At 43.5% G+C, this 27,517-nt stretch overlaps 1 protein-coding gene across 10 annotated transcripts in view; it reads right to left on the reverse strand.

Moving 5' to 3' along the window:
* Positions 1-27,517, reverse strand: part of tns1b (tensin 1b) — a 150,188-nt gene that overhangs the window by 110,460 nt on the left and 12,211 nt on the right. For 2 of the 10 annotated variants that reach the window (XM_068573147.1, XM_068573140.1), the window contains exon 1: positions 11,697-11,777. The exons of 7 other annotated variants lie outside the window; for them this stretch is intronic. In XM_068573147.1, the coding sequence (XP_068429248.1) occupies positions 11,697-11,777 (81 nt within the window). Of the gene's footprint in view, positions 1-11,696; positions 11,778-22,468; positions 22,592-27,517 lie in introns of those variants that run through there. One more of the 10 variants, XM_068573144.1, reaches the window with a different exon arrangement.

A 27,517-nucleotide genomic window follows, 5' to 3' on the forward strand; every position in this document is an offset into this window, starting at 1 on the left:
TGAAAGCATCTGTAGAGCCGCAGTCGCTGCGTGGGGGCCAATGTTAGTTAACAAGTTAAAAGTTAATATAATAATGTTTGACCTGCGATGGCAAAAGTGACTGCGGCATGGAAAAGTCTACGCAGAATTTAGAGGAGGTGTAAAATAATCTTTAAGATCTAATGCACTGAACAATGAGATTCTTTTTGAATTATCGGTGAGTGTGATATGATTTGATGTGCAGGTCAGCTGGAAGTGAATCTGGAGTCGTGGATAACATGTTATTTCAGTTTGAGTAGTACAGGAAGGCCTGACCTGGATGTCGGGGTACAAAACAGACACACAAGCAGTCAGAAGAAGAAAAGAAAATACCCAATACCCCCCACGATCTGAAGAGAGAAATGTCAGTGCTTCAAATGCTCACAAAGTTTAGATGTTAATGCCATAATTAATATATGTTTTCTAATCAAACTGTTGACGCTGAGCAGCTTCAGCGTGTGTTAGGTAACGCTGTAACGTGGAGATAAAACCCTCCAGACCCACATTCCAGATGAGTAAGGTAACCAAGAGGCTGTTTTTCTCCTTAAGTTTAGAACCCCAAAACTATTACCTCAACTGCTGTGACTCATGCAGAGACGTACACACACACACACACACACACACACACACACACACACACACACAGATTTCACTTCTGATTACACTGGCATCCACTTGCAGCGCTTCACGCATTACCTCATGTACACATGGAACCGTGCTCGCATGTGCTCAGAGCACACGTGCGTGCAGACAGCCGAGAGACATTCCAGGGTATCGAAAACAGCATAGACAACAATAACAATAGTTATTGTTAACAATCACACCCATTTCAAATGTCAGTTTTTAGTTGTTTTGCTCAAATACCGTTGACCTGTTTGAATGAGATTAGACTCTTTTCTAATGTACTTTTCATTATTTTTACTCAAAATATGGCCCAAAGGAGGTTACAATGTGATTATTACTGCTGTCAGTCAATTTCAATTCAGGAGTGGGAGAAACAGACGAAAACAAACAGACAGGCAACACACTGACAGACGGGTAAATAGATGGACTGAGCGGCAGGCTAACAGACGAGCATGAGCAGTCTGACCTCCACGTCTGCGTATCAGTGATTTCCTACATCCTGGATGAAAAGCATAAACACACACACACACACACACACACACACACATGGCAGCTCTACATCACCCCCCCTGCCCCCCCCACCCTCCACCACCACCAATCAGAGGCTATTGTTTGTCCAGACGGAGCCAGAAGACTAAACGAGACATCTCCAGTCAACTGGGTCAATCAGCGAGTTAGCGCGCTGCCGTCTCTCATATGGGACACCATATGCATGGATGGACACTCTAAGACGCACTGGGGTGACCACCACATGTCTCCATCTGTGACTGTGTGTGTGTATGGCCGACTCAATGAGTGTGTAAGAGACTAAAAATCAATTTGGAGTGTGCATATTTCCCAAGCAGACTCTCCGAGACACCCTTCGTCTCCTGTTTTGTTCTCCCCCTCCCCACTGGGTATGTTTCCTCATCTTTCTCAGCTAAATAGCAGCTAGTATCAACCTTTGACCCAACTCCACATCTCTCCTTCCCTTTTTCCCCTTTCTCCTGACCTCCTCCCTCCGCACCCTGCCCTTGTTCATGCAGGACTCTCCCTGACTTCAGCTGTAAACCCAACACACACACGCTCACATCCTCTCGTGTTGCCATATGACTGTATAAAAAAAAAGCCAAACTGTCTCTCTGCAAGTGCACGGGAAGGACGTGCAGAGAGGTCGTCAGGTTGAACTAAAAGGGAACCAATGAAATCCTTGTTGTGATCAAGTGTGCATTCGCAGCGCTTCCTTTGAAGATGCGTGATCCAGTTACGAGAGCGGCTCGGTCAAGACACTCCACACACACACACACACACACACACACACACACACAGCTGACCGGAGACTGGAAGACCCCCACAGAAGGGGATGCAGGAGTAAGAATCTTTTTGACTCATGGTAACTCCTGGTAACTCATGGCTGCTTTGCATTTTATTTATTCCGTGTCTTTTTATTGTATTATACTATCATGCTTCTAAAAAAGATATCCTTACTCTTGGTTCATAGTATCGGTCAAGTCCTCAAAATACAATGCAACTCAATGGCTTTTTTTTTTTATACGTCCCGCTGTCATTAACTGTCTTTCTGATGATTAAACTTTGTGTATAAACCGGTGTTGTGACGCCTCTGTCTAACAATGTAACACAAGCTGATAGGAACAGCAGATGGGAAGCAGAGGGCTTGTGAAAAAAAAGCATAAACTTAGATGTCAAAATCAAAGTGTCGGCTCCACTCACTCAGGTGTCAGTTGATCATTGTCTTTGTCCAGTGTCAATTTTATATCCAATAAAAAAATCGCAGTGAGTCAGAAAGGGATGGCTTTCTTGGAGGAAATGTCAGTCCAGTTAATCATTGCGACTTCAGTGTAAATTTACATACAATATCGCTATAACAAGCGCCAACCGGAGGTAACACACACACACACACACAATAACACAGACACTCCAAAACTGTTTACCTCGCCACCAAGGATTAAAATGCATGAGAAGTCAGACCTGTGAGTCATTTGCTTTACAATGAAGAGACTGAATCATTCATCGCGCCCCCAACACGAAATGGCGAGATAAGAGTTATGAGTGTGAGAAACCAGAAAAGGAGGATTCACCAGAGGCTTTGTTTCCACAAACACAAAACGCCTACACTACTATGTTGTGCTGATCCCCATGTCCACCCCCCTCTGACGCCAACTGATACTAATTAGCTAGTATTTGCACAAGTCCAAACAGTGTATGTATCTGGATTATTCCATCTCATACACTGAGCATCCAACCTCAATTTGTTCAGACAACTATTTGTCAGATAAAAAAACAGACTCCCAGCTTTGCAAACACATTAAAGCTGGAGTTGGTAAGAGACAAGAAAGACCACACTAGGTTTTTTTAATTATCCAAACCAAAAAGAAACAGCCCAAAAACGGCTGCTACACCAGCGAGCAGCACGAGCTCCATAACTCATTTTAATCTAGTGAGAAAGTCACCAAGTTGTGGACACTGACGGCCCCCGTCCTTTCAGGACCCCCTTTCTAAGCCGCTCCCCCAAAATTATCATAATGAACGTAAATAAGGAACATGGCTCTTGTCAGTGCTCACAGCTGTCAAGCTAGCAGCCTGTGGAAAAATCCAGTTACATGCAACATGTGCACAGGCAGAGTTCAATCACCTAGGGAGGTAGGGAGGTAGGTAGGTAGGTAGGGAGGGAGGGAGGGAGGTAGGTAGGTAGGTAGGTAGGTAGGTAGGTAGGTAGGAACAAGTGAAGTCCCAGGACAGAGGATGTCAAATGTGTAATTTGTGATTTTGGGCTACATCACAGACAGATAGATAGATAGATAGATAGATAGATAGATAGATAGATAGATAGATAGATAGATAGATAGATAGATAGATAGATGGATAGATAGATAGGTAGGCTGGTGGGCAGTTGGATCATCATTTCATTGCGGCCACATTAAATGACGGGCTCATTAAATTCCTGCAACAGCCACCAGATTGTTTTCCTTTTTTCTGTCAGAGCATTTCCTGTATTGATTGCTTTCAGGATATAATGAGTTCCAACTAATTTAACAAACATGTTTTCTATGGAATATTCCTGACCCGAGCTTTAATTTCCTTGTACCCGAATTTAATGTAGACATTGCTATGATTTTCATGGGTTAACATCAGTGAGATTGAATAACCATCACACAACAGAACTTTTTCATTTGCTAGCTGCTAGAATCCCAATAGTGATATCATCATGTTTAGTTTAATTGAAAGGTTCTTGGAGTAAAATAGGTCCAGATACAATGTGCAGTGACTCACTTGAACAACTCTTAATGACGAACGAATAGCAGATTTAAAAAATAGTGACTCAACTCAAGAATACGCCTGGTTCCAATTAAGGTTTCTCTCCAGCTTCTCCTGAATGACAAGTTACAATACATTCAGTTGAAGGAGGAAGTGTCTCTGAATCCCCTAATTGCAGGCAGCCCACTACAGAACAAGTGCAACGGGCAACAATTCACCGCTAAATACCAGAGAGAAGGGAGCTTTCTCTTTTTTTCCCCCCCGAACCTTTCCTTCCTCCTTATTCTTCCGCTCTCCGCTTCCCACTAACCAAACGGCCTCACAATGAACAGTCACCTGCTTTTCATTTGGGGGGAAAAATGCACCCCAGGCATTCCAGTCTCTCTCTCTCTCTCTCTCTCTCTCTCTCTCTCTCTCTCTCTCTCTCTCTCTATCTCTCTCTCTCTTTCTCTCTCTCTCTCTCTACATGTATTTCATCTTATTGAGGTGGATCCCAGGGAGGAAATTACTCAGTCAACCAAGAAGTGAAAGGGGGAGGATAAAAATCCCTCCTTTTTTCACAGACCATCAGCATCGCTGAAAGAGTAACACGGAGTGGTCATCTTGTCAAGATTTGGTACTCAAAGTTTTTTTTTGGTGGGGGCAATAGAGAGACAATTTTTTTTTAAGTCTTGTTTTTTTTAGTGAAGATGTTCCGACATTTTTATGCAGATTAAACCCACTGGCTCAAATCTATCTATAACATATAGCCGTCGGTATGTGTGTGTGCGCTTCATATTTCTCTTATCTGCTTCACCTGCAGAGTCAAAGTTGAAAGGTGAGACTTCGAAAAAACAAGCGACCATTAGGGTCGAGCGTGTCATCAGCAGCGAGCCTTTACAGGCCGCGCCGCATTACTACTGCAGACACACGGCGGCGCAACATGGTGGACTCTGAAGAGGAACCGCTCCCCATGTAGATATAAATGTCTCACAAGGCTAAGCTAACGAAACACATCCTTAGCTCCAGGTGATTAAATACCAATTAAAACATACCAATAAATCCCCCGGAATGCTACACACTGGACCTTTAAATGAACCCAAGCGAGAAAATAAATACTGTTTTTGTGGTTTTTTGATGGGAATTTATCAGCCAAAGCACCTCAAGCATCTCTAAAAACTAAAGCTACACGTTATCAAAGTAGATGAAACAATTGATATTATAGGAGGATGGTTGGAGGATGTATCCTGGTGGGTTAGCCTCTTCATCTCCTGGAAACGACACGGCACACATAAGTCTCATGAAGCTACATTTATCAAAGATAACATCCTTACACTTTGGTTTAATTATGTACAGCCGGAAATAAGGATCTTTAACCTGTTGATTCGTTCTGCTTTGCTTACTGTTGATGTGTTCAGCTTTTCTTCTTTACTATTGTATGCCTTCTCTTCTTCGGTTTTGTAGTCTGTTGTTTTGATTTTGTGTCTCACTGTGAGTGTAAAATACATTCTCCATTACTGTTGAAATTAGATTGTGAATTCCTGGCCTGCGTTCAGGTATGCGTGCTGAAAATCTTACAACAAATCCATATTAAGCAACTCATAAAAGTCCCGTTTCAATTGTTTTCAGTGAAAATCTCACAACGGTTCGAGATAAGCTTTCTGTTTTAAAAGCAAAGCTCTGAACTTTCTCTCACAGTATTGCGAAATGAGCAGCCTATGAAAATAAATCATACATGTGGAACAAAGATGGTTATGAGTCCCAAATAAAAGCAAGCAGGGCGGCCTTTGCCAACAACACTGATTCAGTGGGATAAAACAGTCTAATCATAGACAGCCAAAGTTCATCCTCAGAGCCGACCGCCAAGGGAAAACAGCACGTGTTCCATATCGTGCAGGGTTGGCAGAGACCCATGAAACTTAAACCATGAACCAAAATGTTCTCTGCGAAGGATGGGGGATGACATGTTCTTTAGAGATTTTGTTCTCATGATTACGTCTCATCATTTCCCGAAGAGGGCCTTCCAAACTTTCTGGATTGTTTACGAAAACGCTGAACATACTAAGAATCCAAACAAATCCAACAATGCACTCGGAAAACACAACAAACAAACTCACTTACAGAGTATGAATTAGAAGAATGATTTAAAAATTTTTTTTTAAAAAACCTCGATCGCAAATCCCATTGGAGAAAATGCACAGCCAAGCGCAGCAGGACGCAGTCAGCGCCACTTCCAATGAGCATTGTTTGGCCTCACACTTGAATGCATAGGTATCCGTGGGAGGTCTCAGATCAAATCAAGAGTTAGAGGTTATCATGGCATTAACAAGTTCCCCCGGGCCTCTTTGGTGAGAGCCCTTGACAGACAGATTAGAGAAATGGGGCCAAGAAAGATCTCAATCTCCTCCGACAATCCGGACTGTACAGCCGGTATAGTCAAGACACAAATGGTGTAACGGAGAAAGCTCCTCGCTCTTACTCTCAATCTCATATTCATTCACACGCACATGCACGTACGCTCAAGTTTTTGAATCAGCTTTCATCAGGAGACATGGAATTGATCAGTGATTTGTTGCAGCGTAAAAACAGAGTCTTGTTAAAATATCTTCAGAAGTTTGACTTGGCCGCTCTGCTCTGCTCTGGCAGGAAAGAAGCACAAAGCTTGAGTCTACATTACACGTCAGGAATGTTTTTGTCTTATGATGACTGTGTTGAACACATGAGATGTGAAGCACGGCCATATAAGGTGGCTTACATGGGGTTGATAAACAAGATATCAAACCTTTAAAGCCAGGCTACGTCACCTCTGCTGGACAACGGCCACTCGGACCACAAATAGAGTTGAACGAATTGGTGTGTTTCCTTCCCGTTTTTTGATCTTGTGATGAGCCACGGAAACGTTTATCGACTCTGAGCCGAAGCCACGATTTGCTGGACGCGTGTGAAACGCATGCTCAAAGCGGTACAGTACAAGCAGAACTGCTACGTGTCCAAGGACGCTTGGAGTGTGACCTACAGGCTTGGACGGACGGACGATTGAAAGACGCGGCCTAAACGCCTCCTGTGTAGACACATCACACGGAGGTCAGCTGACGATGAACATAACAAGTGGTAGCCATGATAAGGAAAGGTGTTTCCTTTCTTATCTCCTTTAGCATTGCAAACACTTTGGCATACTCGAGGAAAGAAAAGGAGATAGTGCCATTGAACAATCTCTTGCGGCAGCAGCCCTTTAAAGCAAAGCACCATTCGACTATCTATTTGGGTGGTATGATTTTATTTTGTACAGGAATCCTTAAATTAATTGACTTGAGATTGTCAATGAATTTATTTAAGTATTTATTTAGTTGCATCTTCGAACCTTGGTTGTCTTTTCCTAAGTCCTTGTGAACTCTCCTTCATATTTTCTTTCCTTGATCTCATGACAATTCTATTGTGGTAATGAAAAAAGTGGTTAGGAAAAGACATAGGATGATATTTTGACAGTCTTAATATTTTTGGGATTAGGATAATTAATCTTTTTTTACGCTTAACAGAGTCTAAGACGACTTTTGTACTTTGAGGTTAACACAAACTGTGTCACTGACATCGTTGTCGACTGGCGGTGGATGTGTTTTGTTCCACCATTGGGGGGTTAGAGTGGGGGCGATATAGCTTCCTGTGAGCTATCCAATCTTAACCACTGCCAGGTCCAAACACCTCCCCACAGTCTAGAGCAAAGTCCCCACAGATGTTTCACTTCTCAAACGGTGAGCTCTGACCTTCCTTCTCAAGGGTCTAGCAGGCATTTCCTTCAGCAAGGTCACCTGTACACATGTATTGCCTCGGAGAACAAATTCAAGCACAGCAACGACAAAGAGGCTGACAAAAGTAGAAAAAATGTTGTAGAACATGTTTTTAGCACGTTTAGCTCAGGGTATTAAGACTGATGCTCATTATCTATTTGGTGCCACAAACATTGACGCAATTCACAATGTGTTTTTTTTCTTGTTTTATGGATTTTCATAAAAAATAGAAACTAAATGGAACTGAAAAAAATGTAATAAAAACAGCAAGACTGAAAGTTGAAAGCACAGCCGCTGGATGTAGTCCATTATAATAATTTCATACAGATAGCTAGACTTAAACATGCTTGTCATTGCAAAAAAACACCATGATGGTATCTTTAAAGAGTGTGGGACAGCCATACATAACTCAACACAAACCAAAAGTAACACATTGACTGTGCAAAACTCATCACAAGAAAGAAATTGTTGAGCCTTAAAAGGTACGATGGAGATTATTCTGACAGCCATAACTTAACCCATTACTGTTGATCTGATTATAACTTGTGTGTGTGTGTGTGTGTGTGTGTGTGTGTGTGTGTGTGTGTGTGTGTGTGTGTGTGTGTGTGTCCTCATGATGTTGTGTCCCGTCTCTGACAGAATTTAAGTGGATGATGGACATGACTCAGGACATAGGCGTTACCAATTACTGACGTATTTCTTTCTGGGGCCTATTGGGAGATGAGGTAATATTGCACTAAATTACACACAACAAAAAAGGGGTGATGTCTAAATGTCAGAAGAGAGGATAAAAAAAAGTACTTTTTCTATTCCTGCTTCAGACATAAAAGGTCAAATATGTACAGCAAACCATTGGCTATCAGTGATCCTGTTATTTTACTACCGTCCCTAAAAATAAGTTTACTGATTTAACGGTGGTTTATAAATCAATATTCCGGGATTAGGGATGGGAAAAATGGGGAAACTAAAACCCAGTCAAATTTCTGAATCCCAAAACTCCCACTGGCTAAAGTCAGAAGGCCATGGGAGGTTTAAGGCCAATGAGCCCAGTGAAGCATGCGCAAAGCTGGGGGTCTCTTCGGGAACAAAAAGGGTGGGTGGGAGGTGTTACACAAAGCTCAACAACTCTCATAAATCAACTGAGCAAGGGTTAAACTTCCCTTTTTGTTCAAGATTTTTTTTCAACCAAGGACCAGAAAGCAACGGCAAGATGAAACAGCATGGGTCTTGTTGCAAACTCCCCCAGGTTGGAAACAAGAGGATGAAAGTCAAGACAGAAAACAACTGCATGGCAAATCCATTATAGTGAAAAACATTGGGGCAGCCTAAACCCAGATGTTACAATTACAGAATTGTTGCCGCATTTCAAAGGGGCTACCCCCACATGTGGAATGTTTTTCAAGACAAATCAGAGGTAATCTCAGGAACTCAAATATAAGGGGGGGGCGGGGGGGGGGGGGGGGGGATCAAACTAGCACCAGAGCAAGAGAGAAAATGGAGGGTGGAAAAGAAGATGAGTGCAGGGTATGCAAGAAAAGACCCAAAAATGTATGAATCGGTAGAAGAATAGACCTGACACTTTCATGTCCTGCTTTCAGAGGCAGAAGTTACTTTGGGGGTCCAAGTCAGTTTGAAACAGCAGCAACAGGTTTAGGGTTTCTCTACGTTAAGACAACTTAAAACCAATGACCTAACATTCCTGAGACGACGCCATTTCCCAGAGCGATCTTTTTGAGATCAAACTCTGAACCAAGATGGACCGAGAAGACGTTAATGGATATCGATCATCCCGACGAGTTCTTTTGAACCCTGGCAACTCTGAAGGTTTAGCCACGGGTCAATATTTGTGAGCCAGTGTTTCCTACAACAGCACCATGTCAGCTTAGATGCACCTGGCCACCGCTACTGACCTCTTTTCCACTGCCCCGGCACACGATTACTCGATTACACCTGTTTGCTGAAAAAGTCCTAACCTGTCATTCTTGAATGTCAACGAGATTTGGATTGCATCGCCTTTAAAGTTGCACTGAGCAAGGGGCCGGTAGAGGACATTTGCTTTGCGTGCCCTTTTAGAGAAACCTGATAAAACTTGCCCTAAAACCCTTTTTTGGCTTTCATCAATTATTCAGTGTTGTGGCGGAGGAGCGGCACTCTTCCGAAGGTCTTCTTTCAGGGCCTCTTGCGCCGTCCGTGCTTACTTCGCCCTCTGATCTTGCCCAGAGCATCATTCTGTTCATTTCCTTTGTCCTTCAAATTGTTCCTGTCATTTCCTATATTTCCCTGAGCTTTCTTTTTATGCTTTTGTTCTGGAAATAACTCCCGTTACCCACGACCAGCCTGTTGAGGAAACCCTCCTTATTTAAGGCCAGGCTGAGGAATAGATCTTGTCTATCTCCTGGAGATGGTCTGTTTCCTAACGCTGTACGTACTCACTCACTCACGAATGCTCATTTCATTTGAACTGTACCCATCCCTCTCCTCTACTTCTCTGTTGCCTCATAACAGCTTTTGCAGATGTACTCACTTTCCCAGCTGCCCATGGAGCGAACCCGTACAGTCTAGACAAAAGTACAACCATTCATCATCAGAAAGAAGAGGAACCAAATGATGCGTTTGACCATTTTTCTAGATAAATCTTTTGTGTCAGCATGTCAGTGTTAACCCTAACTCCAACACCAATCTGTCGGAATAAGGTGTGCCCAAATTAAAGCTACTTTAGGGCCAAACAAAGACCTGCTATTAATGCAGGGGCTGTGATTGAACCCCGCCCCCTTAAGTGAGCTCGCTTTGTCATACAGTGCTCTAATGCAGTCAATCAGTGACCCAGAGCTTAGCTGGGGGGCTTTGAGATTCTTTTACGACCCCTCCCCTCATCCCCCTTTTCACCTCGGCTCCCCTCCTCAAAAGAAAGAACGGTAATTAACTGATGAAGAGCCCTGTAAGATTATCCAGTCCCATCGCCAAGGACTGCAGCTCCGTCTGTGGTGTGCAGTCATGTCCCAAAGGAGCGCTGCAGAGTGGGGAAAGGATGGATCTCAATGGTCTATTCAACTGCTCTACTCTTTCATCCTCTATTCAGGCAACAAAAAAAAAGAGGAGAGCAGCATGCTATGTTGTATATTTGAGCCAGGAATGTTCTTTCATATCTGCACAAATTAGGAAAAGCACTCACAGTGTTTAAAGACAAACGTCGAGACCACGATCACAATGCCTTTGGCGCGGACGCACACACGAGCACAGTCCTTCACTGACCACGTCGGGGCTCAGAGGGCACACCAGTGCACAAGCAGCCCCTCACTGCGAGTGGGAATGCGCTGCAGATTAAATTATACAGGAGAAAGCAAAAAATAGCTGTGTCCCAACCACCTAGAGCGAGACAGAGCGGGACACAGAGGGAGTGGGAAAGGGTGAGAAAGAGAGATTGAGGGGTGAGAGGAGCAGGGGATCCATTTAATTCAACTCAGTGTCAGAGAAGACTTCTTTTTTTTTTTTTGGAGCGGTAGAGAAAATATGAAATATGTTTCTCGGGGGAGACAAAACAAATGTGTCTCGGGTTCGTAAACCCTCCCCTATTCTCCCCCATAATATCGCCCTCATTCAAATGTGTCCCCCATGCCAAGGCCCCCCACTGCCGGGGGTCCCAACCCTCAACCCAACCCCCGACAAGCAGACCACCCAATAGATCCCACAGCTTGATTTGATCAGGGTCTCCCGATGTTTCCGGACTGACGTATCACCACTTGATGTGAGCCTGCAACCTTTCCTCCATGTGGCGCAGAATCACAGCAAAAAAGCGTTTGAGTGACGGAAGCGTCAATCAACTCGCTCTCGCACCGCTTCGGCTTCATGTTCTTGATTCTACTGCGACGTATGTTTACGTGATGGGCAAGTTTTTTTTTCAAGTTACGACATTTCTTTTTGCGTGGCCAGAGGTTTGCAAAAAAACAGGTTATGGACGTGACGGCGTTGGGAATCAAATCACCACTCGGGGGGGGGGGGGGGGGAGAAAAATTCCCTGTTGAAAAGTTATCTCACCCAGAACATGCAGGACAGACAGACCCAGGTGCGCGCAGGTCCAGCCAGAGCTGCTGGCAGGCTGAGAGAGACAGACGGCATGGTGACGGTCAGGAGTGATGCTGCTGCTGCTGCTGCTGCTGCTGCTGCTACAGACCTGTGGGCTTCCTTACGTGTAATCCAGCCAGGAGAAGAGTTGCCCGACACTGCACAGCCATGACTTCCCCCCTTTGACGTGAACACTGTCTCTCACCTCGGGCTCCTGCTCTCTCCCTCTTCCTCACTGTATGACTTGCTTTCTCCTCCCAGTGCCTCTCTCTCTCTCTCTCTCTCTCTCTCTCTCTCTCTCTCTCTCTCTCTCTCTCTATCGTGGACCCTGACTGCCTCTCCTCTGCGCTCACTCTCTCTTTCCCTTCTGCCGGGAGAAAGTTTCACAAAGCCTTTTTTTTGTGTGTGTGTGTGTGTGTAAGGCTGCCCCCACTTCTCCACGGGAGCAAAGGGGGAGGGGGTGCGCTGCTTATTATCCATCTCTTTTGCCCCTCCTCTCTCTCTCTCTCTCTCTCTCTCATCCGTGGTCTCCCTCCCTCTTTACCCCTCTAAGTCTCACCACTTTTAATTTCATTCATTCCTTGATCCTGCCCCCCCCCTCCACCTCACCCGCAGCATCCGTTGCACTTCACCTCCCCCTCCCTCTGTCTTTCTCTCTTGCACAGTTTTCTCGTGTATTCCCATATTGAGCCTAATTTTTATATATTTCATGAGATCCGACTACCCCTGCATGTCCAGAGGCATTTGTCCTGACATGATAAGGCTGTGTCCCAGCTTCCTCAACAAATGTTTGACATTATTTCTCAAAGATTTGTCCCCAAATGTAACACACGTTAAAGTAGAGGTTACAGTGTCAGTTAGCTGTTCACACTTTACACTTTTATAAATCGCACATCAGCTGTGAGTCTCTGAATCGGAGTCCAAATGATATTTTTTCACTCAATCTTACAATTTGTGGATAACACCGACATGATTATATATTTTGTGTTAATCCATCTCTCTGACTTCCCTACCCTGTGTGGAGCTCAGCTCCAAGTCCTTTTCTGTTCCTACAACAACAAAAAAAGATGCAAATCTCAAAACACGGATCACAAATGTATAGTTTCATGTTCTAAAAAAGTATTGTTTGGCACTGTAGTTTTTAGCAGACGTTACTCAAACTGGAGGAAATTGTGCATTATTGTCGGACTATTTTTCAGCTGCAGATTAATACACAAAAAGTTCGCAAGTGTGTATTTCCAGCAGCAGGACCGTGTATGTGGGTCTGTGTGTTCATGGTCAAAGAACATGTCACCCAGTGGAACAGTGTGGCTCATTGATGGTTGGAACAGAGAGAATATAACACACACACACACACACAGACACACACACACACACACACACACACACACACACACACACTAGAAGGATCAATTCATTGTTGATTTGGGTATGTTCCTTATGTTTGCTAACAATCTCAAGAGATTTCTTTATCACCAGATTTGTCTTTTGATCACTCCTTTGTCATTTTTAATCTCACCCTTGGCCTCCAACACATTTTACCCTTCTCACAGAAAAAAAAGTAGTCCCTGAGGATCTACTTTCGACAGTATAGTGGCCTCAAACAAAGTCCCGCCCCCCTCCATCCTCAGCCTTTACTGCAGAGAAAGAGCACAGAGGGGCCGGGAAGCCAGAGCTGCTTCATTAAGTTCTCACTGCTCATCAATGACCATGTTAGCCCCATGCGTGACTCTTTATCCCTTTTGTGTGGGTTCTTTTTTTCCACATACACGCACGCACACGCACATGCACACACACACACACACAGAGACACACACACATTGCAAACCTCCACACAAATGTAACCATTACCCAATGACAGGCAGGGCTACATGCACCTGTAAACGGTACATTTTCTGACATACACACACACAAAGATTCTCATGCACGATGAAAATTTGGGGCCCGGGCCCACGACTTCCTGAAAAGATAAACACATGTAATTTAAACAATCAAACTCACCGTATGCATATACACAAACCTTCACCAAAAACCGCCTATATCTCCCCTGACTCTCTCTCACACACACACACTCACATATTTTTCTGAAACTGTACAAATACACAAGCCCGCCCACATACAGAAACATACACACTCACTCACTCAGCCAGTGGCAGAGGATTAATGCCCGGGTATTTCCTGCAGGCCACCCCTTACAGAAACACATTTGCTAAAGGAGACAATGTTAGAGAGAAAACATTTGAACTTAATCCCAACAAAAACACACACACAAACACACACAAAATCATGTCAGAAAGAATGAGTGCACATCTGTCCTTTTACCCCCAAAATATTTGTATTTGCTGCTTGATTTTTTTTCTTCTTCTATTACTCTTCTAACTACTAGCCTATTAATCTGCCATGTGCCTTTACAAGCCAGAGGCCTTTTTTTGTCCTCAATTAATTAATAAATGAACTGTTATTTTGTTTCGGAGTACTTTTACACAGATCGCAAATCTTACTCGCTGTGATTTTTTTCCCCTCAGAACAGAGCAGATTTTTCTAAGCAAATAAAGGAGACAAGCAATCCTGTTGTGCGGACCGGAGATATTCGTATTGACACATGGTGTGAGAGAGGATTATACAACGACACCACTGAGGCAAAGGGAACACAATTAATCCAACCAACAACTCATTCGACCATCCGCCACAACAACAAATTCTCCCGATTAATGTTGCATTGATCGTCACATCTGCATAAATGAAATCCACCGCAACAGCAGTTATTTAAAAAAGAAACAACTTTTAAAGCTGTTTCACCCGTTCCTCCTGTTGTTTTCTTCTTCCAGTGGTTAGTGAAAAGGTTTTTTCTTTAAACAGAGTCCGAAAGGTTCGGGTATGAACTGGATTTTACCAATTTGAATTCAGATTACGCTCATCGATTCCAGTTCCGAACGATTGTTGATTCTGATGCTTTGAGGGGGCGGGATCAAAATAAGTCATGTGCTTATTGCATGCTGTTTGTCGCAGGTAGTTCAGGTGGCGTTTCAGAGCCGTTTTGCTCAAACCAAAGTGGATGAGAGCGGTAAGTCTGAACTCTACAAAGTGCATTAAACAGCTTGAGGTTATTTTGGAACACAAAGTCACTGGATGACTGTGCACTTGAGCGTTGTCCAGCGGGGCTTAGTTGTGCTCAAATGAAATCGAGCTGTCAGAACATTGCACAACGTGTCCTCCTCCTGCATGAAGTCATTTTACATCGCCGTGTCAACACTCTCGTGTGACAAACAGTGCATGATGAATCGTTTATTTGTAATGAACCGAACATTATCAGGATTTACTGCACAACCAACCACAATAGCGTAAGAGAAATTATATCAAAACTGTGTTTGATTTCTTAAGTTAATAGTGAATAATATTAAGCAGTTAAAAAAAGGAAAAAGGACGGAGAAAAAGCTTTTGCAAATCAGATGTCATAATTTAATATATTGACAATTTAAAGAAAAAGTCATTTTGGTAAACTATTTCAGACTGTATAATTTCTATAAAGATATATAAAGATTTAGCAACCAAGTGCGGCCGCAGCGCCCACTGGTGGTCGCTGAACAAACTGCGGCCGCATCTATAGTCAGACACTTGTTCAGAGGGCAGTTATTAGCTATTGGAGTGATTGTGGGGATAATGGAGGGAGTGTGTGTGTGTGTGTGTGTGTGTGTGTGTGTGTGTGTGTGTGTGTGTGTGTGTGTGTGCGCGCGAGGCAGAGGCAGGTTGTCATGTAGAGACTGGAGGGTGGGTTTATTTTCCAAAAGGCTAATCAGATCACTTGATTTGTTTTAGTTCCTCTGTAACCTTGACCATTTCAGTCTTCTTTTGTAAACCAGAGCCAAGCGAGGACACTTACACAATTAACAAGATTAACCGGTGTCAGGTCACTGTCCTTGAACCAAGATGGGTGAGCAGCGGGGAGGGATCAAAGCAGCGCACACTTTTACAGAAGATTCAATATTAAGACGAAAAAAAAACCAAAAAGGCAAAAAGTTCAAGGTAAAGCGGGTGAAAGAAGAAAAAAAAAAGACAAAAAGGATAACCAGATGACCCATGTCTGGTAAGTAGTGGACAAACGCAGATAGACGAGGAGAGAGTGAACGTGTAAACAGAGGGGTGTGATCTTGGCTGACGTCCTAGAAGCTGCGAGATGAAGGGGGCAGCTGACTCTGTTGACAGACAGAAGAAGAACACACGCCAGCACCCCCCCCTCCCTCCTCCAACCCAACACACACCCTTTCTCCCCCCACACCCTCCCCGCCTCCTGTGACTCCCATCTGTTGAAAACAATACAGACCCCGGGCCCTCCCTTTGCAGAACACTCACATGTGTGTGCACGTTTTTCCCTCTGTTCTCTCTGCTGCTGTGTGACACTGAGAGGAAGGGCCGTCCAGAACGCACTGACCCGCCAACACGACAACACTCCTACCGTACTTTGGCGCAAAAGTCTTTTCGGGTTCGCCAGGGTCTTGGACGCGTGACTAGAAGATTTATTTGGGACTGCATTTCTATATATATTTAGTGACCGACTTGTCAATTAACGCGGCTAGCCTTTGCTCGTCAGCCCCGGGAAATACTATTCCTTTAAAAGTTATTATGATTTTATTAATGTACAGATTTAAATTTGATTGATGAGATTTGCGGTTAGCCGAGGAATGAAGCCCTGCATGCTGTGGATTCAAACAAACTGAATTGGATTTCTTTTTAAATAGCTAAAACGGATCAAACTTGCACGTTATTAATGGTGTTGGTGATGAAAAACCATAACACATCTTAGACCATAGTATCTGCCAACATGGCATCAAACATTACACCACTCAGCGGGTTAACGAGGACCTTACGGTGTGGACACCGGGGAGGTAAAGGTTTCAGCAGCGTACTAAGAATAACCGAACAGATTCTCTATGCAATCAGACGTCTGGCAGCAACAAGTCTGACAAGGACAGTCAGATCCTGCTGGAGTAAAATGACAAAAGACTCAAGACGCTTAAAAAACAGTACCACCTCTGTTCACAGGGCCTGCTGAAATCTAAACAAAATAAAAGGCTTTCACGAAGAACACAAAAAAGTACAAATAAACAAACATTCTCTTGTTTCTCAGATGGGAAGAGTTGCTACTTTTACCTGGAGACGGCAGCAGGGATTCAGCCGCTTGAAAGCACAGCCATCCCACTCATCGCCCTGAATTTAGCCACCCACAGCCAGTGTTCACTGGCCAGAAGTGAGGGTGACGGCAGGTGAAGTGTGTATTGGCCCCTGCTGAACGCCACCTCATGGCACCATCAATGTGCCGGCAGAGGAAGACGCACAGCCCCAGGAGAGGGAGTCGCATGCTAAACGCCTTCAATGTGTCTGTGACAAGACAGCCATTGACTTATAACGCTTTCTGCTTTAATTACGGGTGAGCTTGGTGTGTGTAGATATCGCGTGCACATCAAGGTGTGTGTCTGTGATGGTGTGTGTGTGCTAAAACACTGAGCAGTGGCTGCATTTGCAAGATTGATGGCTCTGTCTGGTGGACAGCACAGACCTCCGTTCGGGAAAAGAGGCCAAGTCAAACTTGCAATATCCTGGTCTGTGTGTGTGTGTGTGTGTGTCCTAATATGCTTATCTCTCCAGCCTGTCTCATCCTCTGTGCTCATAGCAGGCCTTTGACTAGCGTCATATAAATATTAATTTTATTTCCATTGTCATTTGGCAACTGCAGTAGGAAATGTTGGGACATTTGGGGGTGGGGCGGTGCAAAAGATCCTCATGCCAGCGTTTCATGCATCCTGTGTCAGAAGCCACAGTTCATTGGGTCAATCGAGTAAAGACCATGGTGTGAGGAAAAACAAAGCAATGAATTAATTAAAAATGCTAACGCCAGCATGCTAACATGCTCATGAGGAAAGTACAGCTGAGGCTGTTGGGAACGAAATAATGCAACACGATGTAAGTAATAAACAAACTGAATTTGTACCTGTTGATGGCGCTAGAGGAATACCAAATTTGATGGCGATTCATTCCAATAGTTGTCGAAACAATTCAGTCAATACCACAAAAATCAACCTCATGAGGAAAAGCCATCAAAGACTCCTCCTCCGGGGACCGTGGTCTGTACAATATCTCCTTCAATCCATTTAAAAAGTATTTCAGTCTGGACCCCTGGGGTCGACCAAACGAACGCCAGACTGAACGACATTGCCGTCTCCAGAGCCGTCTCCGACCCCTAGACTGACCGGAGTTATTGCAGCTCTATTACGAGCAACAAGCAGCATTTGTTTCTCTCTGTTGCCATCAGGAAAAAGCTGATGCCTAGTCCAACACGTAGGTGCATTCATCCTTAACTGAGCAAATAGAAGAAATGAAGGAAAAAAACCTAAGCTACCAGGAAAACCCCTTCATTCAATTAACGTCTAAATCATGAACTGTACCTTGTTTTTGCTTTTCCTCTGTTTCCGAAACGGGAAGATGCAGTAGAAGAAGAATTTTGCCCAACTGAAGACTGTGGCAAGACACCAGCCTAGTCCGCCCATTCTCCCCGGAAAAACCTCCTCACGTCCTCTACGGTATAACAGCTGCCGCTCCTTGTTCCTCGTCTCCCCTCCCTCTCGCGCCTGTCCTTCAAGTGTTCAGAGGTACGAGAAACCCTAGTAGTTAGTCCTGGAGAGAATCCTTGGATGTGTTGCTGATCTGATCCACGAAATGGGACATTTTTCCTTTAGATGTCTTCAATTAGAAGTTCCCTTAAAGTGTGGTGGAGGTCAGTCCTAAATGCATCCTTCCCTCACTTGCCCTAGCATCCCTCCATCCTGTCCCCTCTTTCTATGGATGCTGCTGGTTCTTCCATTCAAAGCACGAGGAGGAAAATGATTAGGAGAGGGGAAGACAGAAGTGGGCGGGTGGTGGGGTGCGTCGGGCACAGCCGTCTGTTAAGGAAGGAGGCACTTATAGTGATGGAAAAAGGAGGAGGGGGTCTGCAATTTATTGTAGAGAACGGAGGGGATTGCTGGGAGGGAGTCTTGGAGCACTGAAATAACAATGAATATAGGATGTTGAGTGGAGTGACAATGAATTCCCGGCAATTACAATTAAGCTGGAAATACAAATTTGAATGCGGGCCCTTTCCCAGCTTATGTTACAATTACTGCTTGTTTTATGTCAAAGGCTGAGAGATAGAGATTTACACAAGGGAGACGAGGTGAGTGGATGTATGAACTGAAAAGAGATGGAGACTAAAAAAGTGGATGTCTGGTGGGGAGGTAGGTGTACTCGGTGGAGGGTGCTGGTGTGTTTGTAGCTGTCAGGGGGCGACCCTAATGAAAATTGGCAGCCTCAGACCAATCATAATGGCCCTGGAGCGTGTGAGCCTGTATGCATTCTGAGGGACACATCAGTAAATTAAGCCAGAATTGAGCTGCCATTTTACTTTCCAATATGAAACATTGGAGGGCACATGTGTGAATTGTTATAACAACAAGAAGCACTATAGACAATTTAAATGTATGCTTTTAAAAAGGTCAAAGACCTGTAACTAAAACACCCAACAGAAAGGCAATGTAATTAATGTTAATTTATGCTGACAAAGTCTTCAAAGCACGAGGAGGAAAATGTTTTTTTTTATGAGGTATTTTCAGGAATCGAACACCTTGCATTATGTTCTGGCAATCGGCCCACTAGCCGAATACTCTTACAGAAAAATAAAGAGGAACCGTGTTCTGGATCATGTGCACAGGCGGCTCCCTTTTTTGTTTCCTTTGGGGGAAATGAGAAAAGGAAACCTCTGACGTTTTGGTGAAACACTAGGAGATAGGTCGACTGCCCTAAGCTACGTTCATGGCTCCAAGCTGCCAGTTGGCTAGCTTGCTAACTCCCCCATCAGCACGCTAACTAGCTTGTTTACTAACCTGACAAAAAGTTAACATGGTTTATTCAAGAATACTGACACCTGTCCCGCAACAGTATGCATAAACAAAAAGGGACAGCTACGTCGAGAGTGGCATTGTCCTATTTTTTAACTCGGCAGTAATTAAATCTCCTGCATTCCCGTTAGAGAAGATTACACAATACCGGCAAAAGGGCACCGGTTCCAGAGCAGGAGCGAGTCCAACATAATGCGCACTTCCTGCCTCTCACAATGGGCCGGTTTCAAGTCTCAATCTGGCAACGTCAGGTCTGTTGTCTGTTCTAGGAAACCAGACAAGAGGTTTGGGAGTTAAGGGTCATTGTTCCTGAGAGACTAAGAGGGGAAGTGGCCGGTCATGGTTTTAATAGGGAAATGACAAGAGATGTTTTGGTCACAGCTGCTGGCATCCATTCGTCGATTTAAATTGATATTACCCATCAGCAACATACAGCATAATACAAAGATGTTTTAAAGCCGTCTAGGCTATCGTTATCTCTATCCAGGAGTTATATCAATATTGTAAATCTCTGTAGAATATATCGACAATAAACATTCAATACCTAGCTTCCACAAACTCCTCATCAGACGTATTATGTACAGACACATTGCTCAACTGCTGCTCACTGCAGACTGTGATCCAACTGTGTGCTGAGCTTTCATCTTATCCCATATCTCACATGTATTTCAGCTGCCAATAGCCGCGTGCCAAAGTTTAGCTGAATGCCATTACGCACTGTATGCATGTGCTGCTGTAAAACATCATTTGCATAGTATAAATAGCTGTAAAGACCGAACAAATTTCGAATGAAGTTAACTAGTAGCATTCGCGTCAGAGTCCCATTTGTTTAAATATCACGTGTCATGTTAGTGCCACCTCATAAAGTGGCTGTGATTAATGCAGCAATTATCTCCTGCCACTCCCACTATTGATCCAAGGCGTCCATTTTGGGGGGGGGATGAGCGCTCGGCTAATGTAAGCACGTAGCAAAAAGCCAAGGGGAATTAAGTGAAAGCTCATTTCATCTTTGAACACAGCAAAGAGACATTGCTTTATCTTAAGTCGACAGATGGAAACAGTTTTGGCAAATTGGCAATCATGGGAAATTTAAGTCCGGATTGGAGACAAAATGGAGTGCACAGTAAAATATCCCGTTTTAAGAAAAGCTATAATCTCGGCTGTCAACCCTAAATCCTCTTTGGACAGAAGGAGGCACAAAGAACTTCAAAGCTCCCGAGGCACAGGTTCAAATCTCAGTGATACTGCCACCTTTTCAGAAGGTTGTCTGGTGAGAATTGAGTATTCAATGTTTGAGGTCACGCAATGGTGAAATTTGGAAACCAAACGTACATTAAATACAATGAAATTATACCCTTTCACACAAAAAATCCCACATTTTTAGGAACAGATATGGCCTCTATGGAACCATACATAATACAAAATATTCCTGACAGCTTTATTCATGTTGGGGCAGCAAATTGTGAATTTCGAAAGGGCAGGGGTGAGCTATTTAACCTTTAATTAGAATACACTGGCGCACCCGGCAAACACAAAGTACCCGCAGTGACCATTTCACCTTTCAAGCCGCAATTATGAACTGGCCTCAAACACCAGAGGCCTCTAAGCAATCATCGGCTGCCTCGTAAATGCCCAGACGGGGGGAAGAAATGAACAGGATGTGAGCCAAGGTGATGAAAAGTTATGAAGGTCCAGTGAAGGCACTGTCTTTCTTCACCTCCCTAAAGAACTGCAGGAACACCCACTGCACTGACATGTTTATCCATATCTATTGTTTCAAAAGGAAAAAAAAGTATGACGTGTCTCCTTCGTGGAATCGTTCCCCTCGTGAGGGTTAAATGAAGGTTAATTAAAGAAAGCTGCTGCACTCTCCTTCACGCAAAACAGAGAACCAGCTGAGGCTCGCGATGGCCGACGTGGACCCCACCCCCCCAGTGACGAGCGCACGGCCACCTTGAAAAACAGTCATCGGCGTGAAAGTTTGTGGCGCTCTGCGCGGCTGTATTGTCATCAGCTGTCTGGACGCCCCCATCAGTGTGATGCTTCCTCATCAAGAGACAGGACAGATAAGAGACCCTCTGAGGTCGAAATAGAGACAACTACACAAAGCAAAGTGTTAGTCCTGAAACACCTGTAAACAGCTTTCATTAAAGCTATCATGAGGGAATTTCATTTTGTGTCGATCACTAAGGACAATATTCTTTCTATTTAATTGATAATAATTTAGGATAGGAATATGTAAGCCTTTTTTAATTCTACCTATACCTTTTCAGTCTCTGTTTTTGTATATTATATAGAATGATATTGTACTGTATTATAATGATTGACTGAATAAAAACACAAAAACAAAACAAAGAGGAAACATGCGATTAGCATGAAAGGCTGACACTCAGCAGCCAACAAAATGTCGTAACAGATATTTTTTAAATTGCATTTTTAAGAAGTATTTGCAAATGATTGAATGCGAAACTATATTCACATGCAATGAGAATTTCAGAAAGGATTCACATTCAGCAATATGGGTAAAGATTCAATAACCCCACACCTCCTGACACATTGGTTATCATAACACCTGCTGCCAAGAAAGGAGGAAACCAATCTAAAAACCTATGGTGTGTCCTTGGAAAATGTCTGGAAGTAACATTAGGCAGCAGTATGTTTCAGTAAAGCTGCACTATTACAGTTGCAGTAAAAACAAGCAAACACGGCCACATTGTTTGCCTCCACGCTTCGTGCGCTGGGGTTGGACTGACCTTGAGATGGGAGCGAATCCCTGACCACCCACGGTTGAAAATGACATGTTGCAACAACACTCACCAGCCAGAGGGACATCGCGGAGGTTTCTTTGAAGACACCTGGAGCAGTAATTCCCTTTCACAGATCCACAGCTTTCTTCAACACTGAACCAGCTTTTGTGGGATTAACTCGACTGTGTTATTGTCGCTCAAAGTTGGATGCACTGGCTAAAGAGAGCCTCGCAGTCTGGCCCTTATCCTGACATACTTCCTGAGCTGCATTGTTAGCAAGGGGAGAGGAAACACACACACACACGCATGTGCGTGTGAGTGTGCGCACTATGGAAAGCCAGTGTCAGGACATCATAACATGGAAAGTGAGAATACCAGGATCTGGTGTTTGCTCTATGATATTGTTTTGTTTCTTGTAATTTTGCCAAGGGCAGCGGTCATGCCATCAACAGAGTGGGCAGAGTCTGACAAAATGATGGCTCTCTGTTAGCAGAACAAAGAAACTTCTCCAGATGCTTCCCATGTTCAGAGTTTAAACAAGTTAAACGCACTTCTGTGTAGGTTGACGCCCGGTTCGTCACTCTAATTGACCCTTTTCACTTTACAAGTACTAATTAAATGGATTGTTGTTATATACTTAAGAATATTTTAGTGCTTTAAGGGATGATAAAACTCACAATTCGGATCAGTCACAGATTGGAAAAATAAAAAAAGGAGATCCCCGATAACTTTTTTTGCCACCAATACTAATTGCTGATAATTGATGATGCATATTGGCAGATACAGATCCCTTTCTTGTGTGTCTGTACAACAAAACGTTAACGTTATACTATGTAATTAATCCACGAGTTGGATCCGTACGGATCAACATTGGTCCGTTATACCACTAGTCTATCTGCATTTGGAGTCAAATAAAAGGTAGAATCAAAGGAACTCGCTACAACTCTGCTCTGTACCTGTGTTGACATTATGTGTTTTCCCAAATACAGCTGCTAGAGATCTGTCCCAAGCAAATTAATCAATACACTGGCAGCTGAGGTGAAGAGGTCGCCTTTTTGCAACGGGTCGCTCTAACCAAGAAACTCCCGACTAAACAGGCCTCACCATTGTTTTTTTAAACAGACCCCTAATGGGATCCACCACAGGGCCTGACGGATTCATTGCCGCTCGCCCATGAGCAAGAAGGGGAGCTCGGGAAGTAGAGCATGCAGGGAGAGGCACAGGAGCAGCATATCTGACTTAAACACTCTCACACAGTTTACTCTTCTCCTCCAGTCAGGACTTTTACAAGGTTTTGATGGAGTGATGTTTACTTTGCTGTAGACATGGTGGCAGCTTATATGCCTCAAAGGATGGCATATTAGCAGAGCACACACACACACACACACACACACACACACACACACAGAGCCAGGAGGCATAATTCCATCATACTACACAGATTCATCATTAAAAACTCACTAAAAATCCATAGGGTCTTAATTGGTTCCATCATATCTGTAAAGGTATGTGCAGTAGCAGATAGGCACTATGTCTTTACATGCATATATATATGTCTTTGTGTATAAATATGCATGTAATAAACTTGACTTTCAAAGCGATACAAAGTGCTATTTATAAACTCAATAACCACATAAAGTCAGTAAACAAATAAAATAATCATTTTGTCATTTGTGACAGGCAAGCTAAGTTTCTGTCAATGCATTTAGAAAGAGGGATCCTATTGTAAACATTTTGAAAGCCCAGAGCCAAAACTATATCGCGTTCATTCTTCCTAAAGCCCTTCCAAACCCCCCATGGCTGGATCAAAGTGTGCGTTGTGTGCTTAGGTTTTAACATGGAGTGTGTGTGTGTGTGTGTGTGTGGAGAGGAGAGGGGGGGGTACTTTCTGGCCGATTGTTATCGCTCCTCAAAGTGCTAAGCCATGAGTGAGGCCTCGTTGAATGCTGCTGCCAAAGGAGTGTCTGAAATGTCTGTGTATTGTTAAGAGTACTCCTCCCTGCCATGTGTGCTGTTGAGGCAACGGCATGGGTTTGAATTGGAGGCGCATGTTGCATGACCTCACATGAACATCACAATGCAGAAAGTTGTTTCTGTAGCTCAGATAATAACTATTTAGGACTTACCACAAGCAACAAATCGCAATTTACCGATTGCTCCCTGCCGGTCTCCACAATCACAAAATCTCGGGATAATTTTAGCAAAGTCAAAACTGTATGACTTTCTTTGGTAGTGGAAGAAGTGCAACATAGCCAAAGCCACAGGGCGAGCTGTAAACAAGGCAACGGTGCCTTCAATAAACCGGGTGAGGCTCACAAGCAGGTGGCCAATCACAAAACTCTGTAAAACATTTATTTAGCCCCACACAGGGCGAGTTTAGTCATCGCTTTGAGGATTTCCTAGAAACGTAGTGCCGTTAATAGCAGATTAGAACATCCTTTGGGAGTGCTGAGAGTCTTTACATTCCACATGTGCAAAATATTATGTAGTATGTGGAATGATGACAGATTATCAAGGACGATAGGCATGTATAATCCCTAAAGATTAATGGTTTATGTCTATACAATCCTGGGGAGATGACTAATAAAGAGAGAGTGAATTTGGTAGAACATGAATGAGTGCAAAAACATATTTGAACAAGCTGTGTGAAAGGCCAGTCCATCACTTTTGTATTGGGTTTTTGTTTTTTATAAAGCATGCTCATTTTTGAGAGAGTAGAAAGCTCCATGCATCTTTGGGCTTTTGGTCAGTGATCCAGGTTTGAGTATTGCTGGCAGCAAATGAAAAACAGCCCATAACAGCCCTGATCTGCTGCCTGGAGAACCCAGAGGAGCTCCCAGGCCAGAAGACGGGTGCAGTCCTCCAACACACTTCCCGAAGTTGAACAAGTAATTTGCGGATTTACGCACAGGTTGCAAATGGTTGGCAATGTCAGGCTTGATGGTCACTTGCATTGCACTGGAGAAAAAAAATAATAGGAGGGCTTCTCGCATGCTCTTACATGGTTCACATGTACAGAGTTTTAATTAGTGGAACATTCTTAAACCTAATTGGTCAAGTAGCACAGTTTGTTCAGTGGCCCTAAGCCTCAAACGATGACACTTTAGGTACAGTGTCTGTTTTGAACAGAGTGTCACATTTCCGCTAGTTATGTATGTATACGGTCTCTTTTCAAAATACATTTTCGATGTAGGTTTATTTAGGTTTGGCTTTTAGGTTTACTTAAGCAACAAAAGTACTTGGTTGGGAGAAAAAGATGTGTTGTTACGTTAAATAACAAATGTAGTCGAGAAGTTAGGTAACAGCATGGCACCCACCCTCTGGTTCACACCGTTAGCTCCGTGCGCGTAGTAGCCATCGTTTGCGACGTTAGCGGTTAGCGGTTAGCGGCTGGCTCAGCCGTCAGCATGTGGACGAGCTCTGAATTTTTAATTTTGCACTTTCAAGACTAAAAGTAGATTTAGTCTTGAAAAGTTTAACTCGGATTAAAGTTTAAATTTAGATAAAAGGTTGGAGAGGAGAAGGTCAAGAGAAGAGTTTATAGGCGTGAGGAAGCATGCAGGGTCTTCACATGTACAGTAATACACAAGTGTGTGCGTGTGTATGTTTGTCTGCGTGTGGTACTGGTCGTGAGGACACCCCGCCTGTCAGCTTCAGACAAGATACACCCACTAAACACAGGGCGGCATTTCTTCACCGCAACAACTGTAACCAATGGCAATGGCGAGCCTGCCCAGTAACCGGGCATTATGCAAATGTCAATCACGCTTGACTGGCCACAAGACTGTGTGTGTGTGTCCATCGCATGGCTTCACATTTCACCCAAACTTTATTGGTGCCAGTGGTCTTTTGTCTGCCTTAATTGAATTAACTGCTCAGAAACTGACCTTGATGCAGGAGAACGATGGGACATTACACAGCCATCACCTCGGCATGGGAGCTTTTAATAGTGTGGACATTGGCATCAGTCAGCGCTTTAGAAGAAAACAGGCTTCTCTTTCACTAAATTGTATAACTTGGTAACATTTTCTTTTTTTAGGAGCTACATGAGACATTTGTCAGAGCCTCCGGACGTAATAGCTCGCCAAACAATCACCATTGAAAGGCATTTTGGTGTCATGTTTTAGTCCATTGGGGAGCTTTCACTTCAACAGTCACATCTTAATTCTGGCTTTACATGTGGCACTCACTTTGAATGTCTCAAGAAAAGGGGTTGTCAATCAGCTTTTTCACTATTGATCGTGTGGTCCTACAGAAACACAAAATGTTTCGCCAAAGTTGGAACAGTTTGAGGGATTTCACAGGATTGAGCTCTCCCCACTTGTTTGAAGTTGGTGAGGTTCAGGTGGGAAAAGTTCACATTGAGCAACTTTTATATTAAAACGTAATGACAGTTGGTGGGTGAGCTGTTTCGTGGTACTCTCTATTGGAAACATGTCTTGGTAACAATGTACATAGAGATAGAGAACTGGTGCGGCACATATATATTTAAATAAAACACAAGAACCAGACTATGCATAATTTAACATAAATTAACATATATATTGCCGCCTTGTAAGTCCATGGGTATTATTTGAGCGAGTATATCACAGTTTAGAAGTTAGGGAAAGTCAATGGTAATGTCCCCATCTGCTGGTTAAAAAGCCAAGCCTTATTAAATTCATACCATGCCATACTGTACTCCACTTTGAAGTGCTTGTTTTGACAACTGGCTTCAAATAAAATACAGAACTCAGCCATTGTTGTGACTATAAAGCCCCCGTTTGAAAGATGGATTGTGTTCACGTTACTGCTTATCTTCCTTCTTCTTTCATGTCTGCTTGTCCCCAGTCAAAATGGCCAAGACCAACCCAGACATCAAGCAAACAGTGTCACGTGGTTTTCCCCAGCAGATAAAAGAGCCGTTGAAATGCAAATGTTTGGCTAGTCTCTGAGCGAATGAGAAGCAAACCAGTTTCCATCATTTGGATGTGTTTGATTTTTTTCAGACTTACAGACTTTAATTAAACAGCGAGTGATTTATGGTGCTTAGTTTTGCTTGTTATTTGACCTCAAACAGCATTTGAAAATAACTAATAACTGCTTTTTAGTTGAGTTTATACCATGTATCAGAAGTGTA

The sequence above is a fragment of the Clinocottus analis genome, unplaced genomic scaffold, assembly GCF_023055335.1.
Source record: "Clinocottus analis isolate CAN_PGR_092001 unplaced genomic scaffold, fCliAna1.0.p SCAF_12, whole genome shotgun sequence".
In the NCBI taxonomy this organism is placed as follows: Eukaryota; Metazoa; Chordata; class Actinopteri; order Perciformes; family Cottidae; genus Clinocottus; species Clinocottus analis.